The sequence below is a fragment of the Drosophila ficusphila genome, unplaced genomic scaffold, assembly GCF_018152265.1.
Source record: "Drosophila ficusphila isolate 14025-0441.05 unplaced genomic scaffold, ASM1815226v1 contig_412, whole genome shotgun sequence".
Lineage (NCBI taxonomy): Eukaryota > Metazoa > Arthropoda > Insecta > Diptera > Drosophilidae > Drosophila > Drosophila ficusphila.
Window position 1 is genome coordinate 3,378,212 of NW_025064326.1, and position 12,040 is coordinate 3,390,251.

General features: G+C 40.8%; 1 protein-coding gene across 1 annotated transcript in view; it reads left to right on the forward strand.

Annotated features, from left to right (window-relative positions):
- The first annotated feature begins 3,301 nt into the window (after positions 1–3,301).
- LOC108094168 overlaps positions 3,302–12,040 on the forward strand; it is a 44,561-nt gene continuing 35,822 nt past the window's right edge. The window contains 2 exon segments of the mRNA XM_017194624.2: positions 3,302–3,465; positions 9,395–10,303. Coding sequence (XP_017050113.2) covers positions 9,838–10,303 — 466 coding nt within the window. The 5' untranslated portion in view covers positions 3,302–3,465; positions 9,395–9,837.

Sequence of the window (12,040 nt, forward strand, 5' to 3'; positions counted from 1 at the left end):
GCTCCTGTGCTTGACACTTGCAGATTTAGCGCTTCATTTGCAGCAGCAGCTGAACGAGATGGAACACATATAGCGCACATATATATATATACATATATAGCATGAGGTTTCTGTGGGAATGGACTATCCGGATCCTCGTACAAATTTAATGCCAAGTTTCTGGTGGATTGTTTAACATAAGCAAGTGCTTCGGGCTGGCAGGGATTTCGCCGGATTTCTGTTTACATTTACATTTTCATTTTGTCGGTTGAAGACTTAAGCAATCTTGATGTTTTATTCCATTAAATCAAGCCTTAATTTCATTATTATAGTGGCAATAATTATATGTGTGTCAGCTTTCGAAAAACATGACGTGTGACTTTATCGACATGCACGTTAATTATTAACAGGTTGAATTCAAATTGTGTTGGCTTTAATTTATTCGCAAAAAGTTCAAGCTAACATGATTGATGCGTTCTGTGAAAATAAAATTACAATGTAAATGGTTTGTTTTTAAAGTTTCAATCGTTGGTTAATCGGATCAGCTGTTTAAATATCAGCTTAATAAATATTAACATTTCATGGCAGCTCATTAAGAAGTGATAAACACAAATTCTTCGGAAATATTACCAGCTCAATTTGGATTTACACTCCCTGCTGGTTCTTCGGCGAATTGCCTAAATAAACAGCATTTGCTGCTTTGTCGAATATCCTTTTTTTTCGTCCTTTCCCGTTGCCTCGTTCTGGTTTTTTGGTTTCTCGCTGGCTGACTGTCTGCAAATCGTTTGTCGCTTAAGCTGCTCGCGCAATTCAAATTGATTTATAACGAAAAAATGTTTTACCGAGTAGATGGGGGAAATGGTTCCCCCTCCCCCACCTCCTTCTTCGCCCTCCCAGTCTGGGTGGAAAACCTCCCCCCGTTCGAAGAATGTTTTTGTGTGCGCCGAAGGAGCCAACGACTAGATTTCTCATGACATTTGGCTCCACTTGCTGCTACTTTCTGCAGCAGCAGTAGCAGAAGTAGATTTCGAAAATATTTTCCTTTGCCGACGCTTTTCCTACGCTTTTCCGCTGCAAGGAAATATGCGAGGGCCATGGCAACGATGCTGAATCGTGCCCAAGCTGCAGTTTGTTGTACGTGCAATGGCAGCCAATAGTCAAAGTTGTCATTTATATGCCCCTGCCTCATAGCCTCCCAGCCGCCATGCCTCTGGATTTCCCACCTCCCAGCCTCCCCCGCACATTTTCCGACTTTCCCTCGAACGTGGTGGGTGGTTCCGGGTGGGTGGCTCTGGTTCTGCTGGGGCCAACTGATTTATGACACTCAAATGAACTTCGACGCTGACTGAATAAATTTTGAAAGCGACTTTTGTGTCGAGCTCTCGATTTGTTTGGCATTTTTACCAGCACATTTTTGTAGCCTTTGTCCGACCGCTTTACTATCTATTTTGGCGCCAAAAATTTCACTTTTTCAACCGTAATAAAAGAAAAACTATCTTAAGACACATTACTTCTGAATTGATAAGAATTTTACAAGATATTTTTTAAAGAGGCAAAATGGAATATTCTTTTTATTCAGTAAGTAAAATTCTTTAAAGCAGTAAATCTTATAAAAAATTTCAAGGGTTCGGAAATTTTGTTGTGGTGCACTTTTTTCGTAGTCTGTTGATTTTTTAATGCCTGTTGTTCTTTACGCCCGTCTTCTTCTTGTTAGTTAGTTGTTGCTTGTTTGGATTTATGAACCTGCCACAAATTCATCAGCGAGAATCTCTGGGAAATTTCTCCTAGTTGTGTTGGTTTTGTTCGGTTCGGTTCGGCTCTGTTTTTCTTTTTGCTTCTTGTTGAGTTTGTCAAATTTTTGACATTGAATCTGTTATGCGGGTTGTGGGTGGCAAAAAAAATAGGATAGCCGCAGGTGGAGGTGGCGAAGGATCAGCAGGAGCCTCTGCAGCAGCCAATGCAGTTTTTGCCCCACTGGTTTTTCCAGCAACCGCCACGCTTGGATTTATATTCATTTTTTCCGGCTGCCTCGTTTTTTTTCTATCGCCATGGCAAAAAGAGCTGGCTACTTGTGAAATAATTGATGTGCAAATGTTGAGAATTCAATTGAGTTCACCTTGAGTGAAAGTGGGGGGCGGAGAAAGGCGAATATATAGACAACGGCTTTCACTCTGACGAGCGTTAAATGTCAATGGATCTTGGGGTTGGGGGAAAGGGCGAAAGTTTGTGGCAAAAAGAGGGAGGTGTCTGCAAATTGGTGGTTCGATTGATTAAGCACTTAATGCACTCGATTATACATTATGGAGAGCATAGTTTAGGCTTATTAATTCGTTATAATTCAGTGGGGAATTTGTAACAAGTTCATGGTCGATTTGCGGTGACTAATTATTTGTAAATTATAATAACAGTCGTTAATTATATATTATAACATGCCCTTAACGCTCTGAGGTACTCCGAAAATGCATAAGCCTGGGGTAATATTTCCTTAAAATAATCCAAATCATCAGGGGTAACATTTTGCCACAAAACACGGGGATGTTGTTATCCTGCATGTAAGCAGTGCGTAAAAATTCACTTAAAGTCTTAAAATCCGTTAGGGTTATTTTGTGGACTAAGAGAAAAGGACTTTTTAGTACAGCAAATTACTGCTTGTTAGATCGAAGGATGAAGGGAATGCTTAAATTTACCTTGAAAGCAGTGAAAGGATTCGATGCAGGATATTTGACAAATGATGTTTTGCAAGCAGTTTAAGGATATAAGTCCGGATATCTTTTGTGTCAAATCAAAGCAGTTTTGACGGAAGTTGTACTTTAAATAATATTAGATATATTTTCATTTTTCATATTATGAAAAATTTATAAACTGAGATAAAGATATTGTTTTGTTTAAGGTGAACTTGCTTTTAATTTTTTTTTCTCAATTTTTTTTACACAATGCCATTTTTTTAAATATTTTGTTCAGATTTTTAAAAGGTTATTTAAGGCAGTAAAGATTACTTTTACAAAATAACCGTTTCAAATTGGTTAGCAGAGATTTATGTGGGGAAATACATTTCCCCACGCGTAACGGAGCTTTAACACACATTCGGAGTGCGGCGAATTGGAGTCCTTTAAGAGCTTTTCCAACTGCTGGCTGTGTGTGTGCCACTGGTAATGTGTGTGTGTGTGTGTGTGTGTGTTAGCCATCATCGCGGGTCGTTCGTGTTGTTGTCGTAGTCGTTGTGTTTTCGCGTGACTCGGAAGCCTTCGCTTTTACCTTCGCCTTCGCCTACAGAAGCTATAGTTCATGCCGCCGATCTCAGTATTGTGACGGCAACCAGGGTCTGCGGAAGTGCCACACGAACGCGACCTCGAGTCCCTTCCGCGCACAACGGTAAATCGAGTGGGTCGGAGGCAGTCTCCGAGTTTATCCGACTTTGCCGACTTTTTCGACTTTTCCGAGTTTTCCGCCACTTTTCGCCGACAAAAGGAAAGGCGTAATTTTGAAGTGCGTTAACGAGCGGTGAGAAGGCTCGCCGAAAACGGCCTTTTTAATGGCCCCGTGGAGTGAATAACAACGGGAAACAACAATAGAAATTTAAATATTCATGAACAGTGCCGATTGTCATCGATTGAGTGAGTGCGCGTGGTTTTGGGTGCCGCCAAACATTTGCGAGGACATTTCCCGCTCCTTTTCCCAATCAACCGATGTCCGGCGACATGGCCACGTCATTGTCAATCAGCAAAGAGGAAAACAATAACAAAAACAATAACAATAACAACTAACACACAGCGGACACCAATAACAATAAGCAACTGTGTCGAATGTCGAGTGACAACCGCATAAACTGGGATTCTGCATAAATAATCGGGTTTACATGCAACTGCAATTAGACGTGTTTAAACGCTTAGGACGGGTACTTTTCGGTTGATGCTGGGGGCCTAAAACAAAACCAAGCGAATGACAGTTGACATTTGTAACGGATTAACCATGAAATTAAGCCCCCTAATCGACGATTCGTTCGTGCGTGTCCATAAAACTGTCAAAATGAATAAATAAACTGTCAATTGCAATTGCCAGCCCCTTGGCGCCCCAAAGTATGCAGCAAAATGTGCCGAATTCCCACTCAAAAACAAACATCGAACATCGAACACCGAACACCGAGCATTGAACACTGAACACATATTCCTCCTTTCGTCCTTCGTGTGATTTATGCTCAGCTAAGCGTGCAAATAGACGTGGGGCAGGGTCCTGCTTTCATGCCCCAAGTGAGGTCGGCAAAATGACGCGAAAATCGTCAAGCAATTTACTCTGGTTTTTTTATAGCAGATAGATGTGGCACGCGTAAAGTAACAGCAAATATAATTCAATGTGAAGTAGGCTCAGTTTCCCAAGCTATTAAACAAGAAAAGGTGTTATAAAAAAGTAGTAAAACTATCCTACCAATAAATACCTTTTCAATGTTAAAATGTTGAATTAAATGTTCTATTTTAATCAGATTTTTTAAGAGTGTGAAAACCTTTTCAATTACTTTTTACATGTCAAACAGCAACAAGTAAATCAAATAGAATCACAAACGTTAGTGGCTCTGAACCCAATTAACTTATTAAATAAGCAAAAGAGAAAGCAAATAGAACGCTCATTTTCCAATCGTGCGAAAAAATCAAACAAATCATTTAGATCCCTAATTAGATACCCGCTTTTTCTTCCCGTGCACGTGTGTGTTTGGGGACTAGGCCAAAATGTGGCCCAAACATGCAACCGGGCCGCGTTGATGGCTTTAATGCCGGGGCTCTTTCGGCCATGTACAAGTGCAGTAAGAGCAGGAAAGGGCTCGAGTTTGTGCTGCACTGGTTTGTTTGGGTTTTCTGGTTTGGTGGGAGTCGTGTGTGTGCGTGTGTGCTGTGTGTGTGTGTGGCTCTCGAGGGCCAAGAGCAGTTCGCGCTTTTGTTGCCAATGGATTAGCCGGCTTTCAAAAGTTGTACGCGCACAGCAACTGTAGTTGCATAAATCCTAATTAAATTCTCCCCTAAAAAGAGCCACTTTTACTGGGAAATAAGAATGCCGTTTGGGTTCCAAAAATAGGCTGTATTGCGAACACGAGCCTGTTCTGCCTTTTGATTACACACATTTTAAACACACTTCTGCAATTACACAGACAAAGAACCGTCTCTGGCAATAATGTCATTTTAGGGCTCTTGACTCATAAGCCAATTAAAAATGACAAAGAACACAAAACTCAAACGAAGGCTCCCGGAAATCTCATTTACATTGCCATACATCTTGGGAAAGTCGGAAAAGTCAGGGGCTCCTTGCTGTTTTGTTGTGTCCTCGTTTTGGACCAGCTTACGATTGACACCTGACTATTCACCTGACTTCGGCAAGGACTTTTGTCCCGGCTGCCGCCAATCAATCAAACGAGGCAAGGACATCGGGCTCCCCTTCGATGGCTTTGGGGAGTCCTCTGGCCCAAAGTTTCCAGGCTCTGTCTTCATCCTTTGGCGCGCCGAAAATTAAAATTCTTCAATGTGAGGAAAGGCATAAAATTGTATGAAATATATATGAAAAGGCTGTCAAGGGTCGAATAAATAATGTAAAAGGGAAATGCTTTTTTTCCGGGACCTTGGGGACCACAAAAAAGTTCCTTAAGTTGTCTGAGCAGACCGCACAAATTTAAGCCGGCGAATTTTAGCCAGAATTCGAGCAGCATTTTCAACTCTAATGGAGTGTGAACCCAAATATATATACCATATATATACAGAAGGATATATGTATGTGTGTGTAAATACAAACAAGCTGAGGACTTGGCTCACCTAATCACATTGAAAGCTTAACGCCCGCCCAAGGACATATCCTGAATAATGAACACCGAACGTTGTCGGCGCTCGGGTGGCGGCGCCTCAGTTTCGGTGGCCACTTTTTGGCTAGTTGGCTAATGACCGCTCGGTCCTGGCCAAAAGGGAGCATCAATAATTCAGGGGCGACTTTGAATGCGCTTTGAGCGCATTACATTTAATCAGAATTCATACAGGGCTTAGTGCGCCGTGTCAGTGTGTATGTGTGTGTGTGAGTGTGTTTGTGAGCGCGTCTGTGTGATTGTTTATGCTAATAATTCATAAACATGCGCCTGTGAAAAGCCCGCTCACAAACACAAACACAAACACACGCCCGCCGCAGATGAAATCTTGTAGAATAAGGCTTATTGACAGACATCTTGCCCGGAGCTCCTTGCTCTCTGCTCCTTGTTCTCTGCTCCTTGTTCTCTGCTCCCCTTCCCTCCCCCTCGCCTGCATATTATTTTGGACCTCAGCCCAAGCCGCTTAGCCATGGACATGCACAAGGGAAATAGACTTGGCTATTATTATATAGTTTGTTTCCAACAAAAGCATTGCTTTCTGTTGGTAAAAATAAAAAATTCGTATAATACTTTATACTATAACTTATATAACTAGTAACTTTATGTTAAACGTAGCTTATCCTTTAAAAATAGTATGTTGTTTTGTTTATTGAATTTTTATTTCTCTACGTATTTATTTTAAAACTAACGCATATCAACGCACAACAAATCTAGTAATCTTTTACCACGATAATTATCTAAATACCCTAATTGTTCGGTCAGATAAAACCATAATTTTCTCCGAGTGCACGAAGGGTGCTTAGATGATGGCCAAACCGAGCTCATAGGTGGCCCCAGAAAGGCTTCCCCAAGCTGTTGGCCCGCACTTTGTGGTCTGTGAAGGCATGCTAGGATAATAAAACGCTGCCAGGACTCGCAGCTCCTGCTGCCCCGCCACATGTGCCATCCTGGGCACATCCTGGCTGCATCTGTTACCACGGGGCAAGAGAGAATGAGCAGGTTTTAATCTTTATGAGGCATATTTCATATCGTTTTTGGAACGCTTTTTTATGACTGCCCGGACGGGTCTTCTTTTCGACATTATTAAAGGGAATTTTATTGATTGGCTCGCCGGGGTTTCCTGTGTTCCTGTGGGAGAGCTCCTGGCAGGTGGAGTCGCTTGATTAAAGTTGATTTTACGTGCGGTGGTTTATATTGAGCTTCCAAAAAAAAAAAATGGCAGATTTGGCTTAAAAAGGGACAAATTATTTCCGGGTTACGCTTTCCTTTGTCATACAAAATTTGCGCTTCCCTTTTGGCAGCTTTTCATCAGGATTATATTTCTTTTTAAATACATATTTTACAGTTGCAATATTTGCTTTACCAAGAAAAAAATTTAGGGATGTTTAATATTATTTTTAGAAGAAAGTTTATACTTTTGAACGAAAACTTTTTAATTGTTTTCCTTTGGCTCTCCCTGAGTTTACTAAGTAATTAATACCTTTTTTTGATCCGTTACTGAATAGGGATGTGAATGGGAATATTTTTAAATAAATATTTTACAGTTATTTTCTTCACCAAGAAAAAACCCAAGGGATGTTCAATATATTTTTTAAATGAAAGTTTACATTTTAACGGACAGCTTTTTAGTTGTTTTCCTTTGTCTCTTCATAATTTTACTAAGTAATTAATACATTTTTTGGATGCGTTACTGAAATAGGGAAATAAAATTAAAATTGTTTAAAAAAATTCATAAAATTTTGTCCTTTTGCAAGTGTTTGGTTATCATTAAAATTGGTTTTCCAAATGTATTAATTACATTTTTTTGGATCCGTTACTGAAATAGGGAAATGTAATTAAAATTATTTGGAAAAAACTTATAAAATGCTGTTCTTTTGTAAGTGTTTGGTTCTCTTTAAACTTGGTTTTCCCAAATCTGCTTTTCTTTCCTTTTTTACAAGCTTTTTTGCCTCACACCTCCACTTAGTTTAGTTTCTCATTAATCGCAGCCATTTCAGTTCAAACGCTGCCACAACAATTACACTTGGCAACACAGCACACACTTGGCTAATCAGCAGACAAGCCAGAGTCATTCGTTTGCCGCCACGCTCCCGCCAACGCCCCCGAATCCAAATGCTAGAACTATTTATTTATTGTGCGGTTCAAGTGCAAGGCAATAAATCTGCGGCGAAGTTTTGTGTGTGTTGAATTTCATTTTCTGTATCATTAATTACGACGGTTTGTTTAAAGAATGGCCACACGGACCGCAATCGCCATTCGGCCGCCATTCGATAATAAATCATTTACCTTGCAGCCGAATAAAAGTGAAAGTGCGAGCGGAGGAGCGAACAGGGTCAGCAGGAAAATAAGCCAGGACCTCGGTGTTTGCCATTCGCTTTTTTGTGAGCTTTGTTTGTTTTTCCGATTTTTTTTGTTGTAGGTACTGCTCCGTTTCGTTTTGTTTTGTTTAGTTTTGTTGGGTTTTGTTTTGTTTTGTTTTGTTGGCAACTGATAAGGATTAAGGGCATCGACAAAGGAATGCAGAGCAAGGACAGGTTGCAGCAGGGGCGTTGCTGCACAACAGAGTGCAACCTCAATGGATTTCCTCCTCTACCTTTTCTCCAACCCCATCCATGGCGGCGGCCCACCCTGCGTATACGTAACAAAACGGGCCACGAATGCAATTAAATTAGACTAACAGCAAATGGCCAAGAGAGCCTTCGGGGGCGAGGGACAGAAATGGCCACGTAAACTGATGTGCAAGGGAGAGCTGGCAAAAGAAAAGCGGAGAAATGGCGAAAGAAAAAGGCGAGCGGTGCGGGAAGCGGTGCAAATTGAAGTGCAGGGAAAGTGGCAGCTAAAATGGCTGAAAGCTGAAAGGTTGAAACTTTGCCACCAGCTCGCCAATCCACGGAAAGCAAAAGTGTTGACACGCTGAGCAACAGGCGGTGGCTTAAAAATACCCATTGGATCAGAAAGCTTATTAGACGAAACACCCATTGCAATTTGTAAACGAACTACGTTTGGGTTTAGTAGGAAGTCTTAACCACAAGCCATTAGAATGCATAGCAAAATACTCCATTAAATTGTAGATCTTTCATGCAACATTTTTTGACGAAGAGATTGAATTAAACACAAACCACAAAATATTTTATACAGGCACATGCAGGCTGTTAAGCAGACTTTTATTTCTGTAAATATGCTGGCTGTTTTCACTAGAAAATAACTAAAATGCCTAGCATTTCAAACATAATCGGACTATTCAACATTTTTGCCCAGAAAATATTCACATTAAAATAGTGAGGAAAATAGTGTATTCCTATAAAAGGCTGGCAATTAAATTGCAAAGAATTTAAGCACCTTAAATCTGTAGTGTTTCCACAAACTCACACTACTTTCTAGGTAGACAAGCAAACTTAAAATAATTGGACCCAAGCCGTTGTAAGCCCCACATAGAACATAGAACCCTTTAAAACTGTACATCTTCTTCGAATACCCCCCTCCCCCACCCACTTTTTTTTTTCTATATAACTCGGACACGATGCTGCGGGGTTTGCACACCAGAAAGTGATTGCTTCATTGCTTATTTTTCCTGCGCAGTGAAGCAAAGTAAAGGTAAACTTAAAGCGAACCGAGATAAAACCGAAGGCAGCAGCTGAGTCATAAAAGCAGCAACACCAACAGCAACAAAAACAACAACAAAAAGAACAACAATCTAGCTGAATGTTGCTGGCGAGCGTTTAGCTCAAATATTTCATTGACGGCTGGCAAAAGTAAAAGTTTAAGTAAGCATAAAACAAAATATAATAGCGGCAACAGGGAATGGCGCATTATGCTGCTAAAGTCGACAACGACGGCGGCGGCAGAAGCAGCAATACCAACAGCAACAACAGCAACAGCAGCAACAGGAGCAGCAGCAACAGCACCAACAGCAGCAACATTAGCAGCAGCAACATCAGCACTTAAATGCAGCAACAAGAAAAATCAGCTGAAAACTGGCAAATAAAACTCAACGACAGGCAAAAACTATTAAATCTCGCTGGATGCCTGCGGCAATAGTTATTGTTAAACAACACAAGAAGCAGCAGCAACAGAGGGAGCAGGACCAACGGCAACAGCAGCAACAACAACAGCAGCAACAGCAACAGCAACATCGGCAACAGGAGGGGAAACAAATTTGCAATATAAATTTATGCGGATTTTTGCGTCGCAGCGGCGCCGTCGACGTCGACGTCATCGAATCGCGTAGCCCAGGCCACGCTGCTGATGTCGACGTCCCAGCAGCAACATCAACGGCAGCAACAGCAACATCAGCAGCAACAAGCGGCAGGAGAGTTACAGCAGGAGCAACAACAACAACAACAACAGCAACATCGAAGGCAACGACGACGACGCGAGCTGTTATTATAATAATGGCGCTAGTTGTTAGCATAATACAACAACAGCAGCAACAGCAACAACCATTCGGACAGCGGCAACAACAATCGCTTCTCTGGCCATTCTATAACGGTAAGTGCTCTTGCCCTTTCGCCAGATCTGCCGCTATTTGCCCTTTGACCTGGCTATATTTTACAGCCAAAAGTTATAGAAAAAGTAGCTAAAGCTGACTTTAATAAACAAAAAAAAAATACAGTTGATATAATACATATTTTAAACTAAAGTTTTTATGGTTTATGGTGTCGACAACATTACAATAAACTTAAGGGTCTATTCAAAAATTATTGGCTTTGTTTATAGGTTTGATTCTTCAATAATAAAGAAGTTTTTACATCTGATAACTCAATAAAATGTTAAGTTTTCGAACTCTGTGAACTCTGTAAACTAAAATCGTAAAGACATCTCTATTCGCGTGCTCGGGTTTGCTGTCTGTTTGCTTTACTACTTGAACTTTTTGCCTCCGCTTCCGTGGCTTAAATGGAAAAGTGGCGAAAAAAGTGGGAGAATGCTGTATTGCACACTTTTGGCCGCTGCCATAATATTTCCGAGCAATGCAAATTATGTTTACGTGCGTGGAAAATGACTAAAATGACTAAAATGGCCGTCGTCCAACCAGTTTGGACCCACGCCCTAAACAGCTGCCCCTACGCCACTTTTCCCATCGCAAAGTGTGCCAAAAGTATGCTTTTAATAGTTCAAATTGCATTTAATGCATAGTGCACAAATTGCTCGCGACGCGAGTGGCAGCAACATCTGCAGCATCTGCAACATGTGCCACATCTGCAGCAGCAATAACACGAGCCATTCGTTTGTTTCGCTTTCATGCTGAGCAATTTGTTAATAATTAATTTTCAAGCGCTGAAATCCCCCGACGAGTGACGGGTTTTCCCGCTGAAATGCATTTCCACAGCGGATCGGACATTTTCTATTCGCCGTCGGCAGCGATGTAAAAGTTATTTGTAATGCGGTCAGCATTAATTGTAATGAATTGTTTCGCTGCATTGGGCTAAGTGTTTAATAAATATTTTAATTTTTGCGTTTGACAAATTGAATGCGTGTGGGAACGAACAATTACAATTAGGGGAAAATGTAAACATTTTGATAAACATATAAAATGCATGCAAACATGAATGGAATTCTTATGGAAAGTAAGCCAGCAGATATAATTGCTGTTTTACTTTTGAACTTTATTAAATATCTCAATGCAAGTTATAATTATTTAATAAATATATGCAATATGTGTGAATACCAGATAATTAACTAGAACTTCACATTTGTTACTTTACCCAACGTTGGTGTGTAACTATAAGTGCAAATATTTATTAATTAGTTTTGCAATCAAAGAAGAATTTCACACAATTTCCACTAGAGAAATATTCGGGGGTTTCCCCTTCTGTTTATTTGGACTTGAGTGATGGAAACTGATTGCCGGGGATATTCATTGCATTTGCTTGAACGTGTCAAACGAAATTGAATTCCAGACACATTTCTAGCCAGCTTTGCCATCGAATACGAATTCGAATTCTCCGGCTCCACTCTCCATTCCGAGCTGGTCAATATTTAATATTTACACGGACATTTTCCGGGCTTTCCCAGGAAAAGCCTGCTGCTGCTGTCTGCGGCTCTTCCGTTCGAATTGTTCCATCCATATTGGCATAATTATCTCTGCAAGGAGAACGGCTTGAATGCGTGTGAGTTGGCTAAAGTGAGCTGGGCTTTTCCACAACTCACACTATTTCAACATTTTCCGACTGCAGTTGTCTGCGTTCTGCGGCGGCTGATTTATGGCCTGGCTCATTGTCTAGTTCT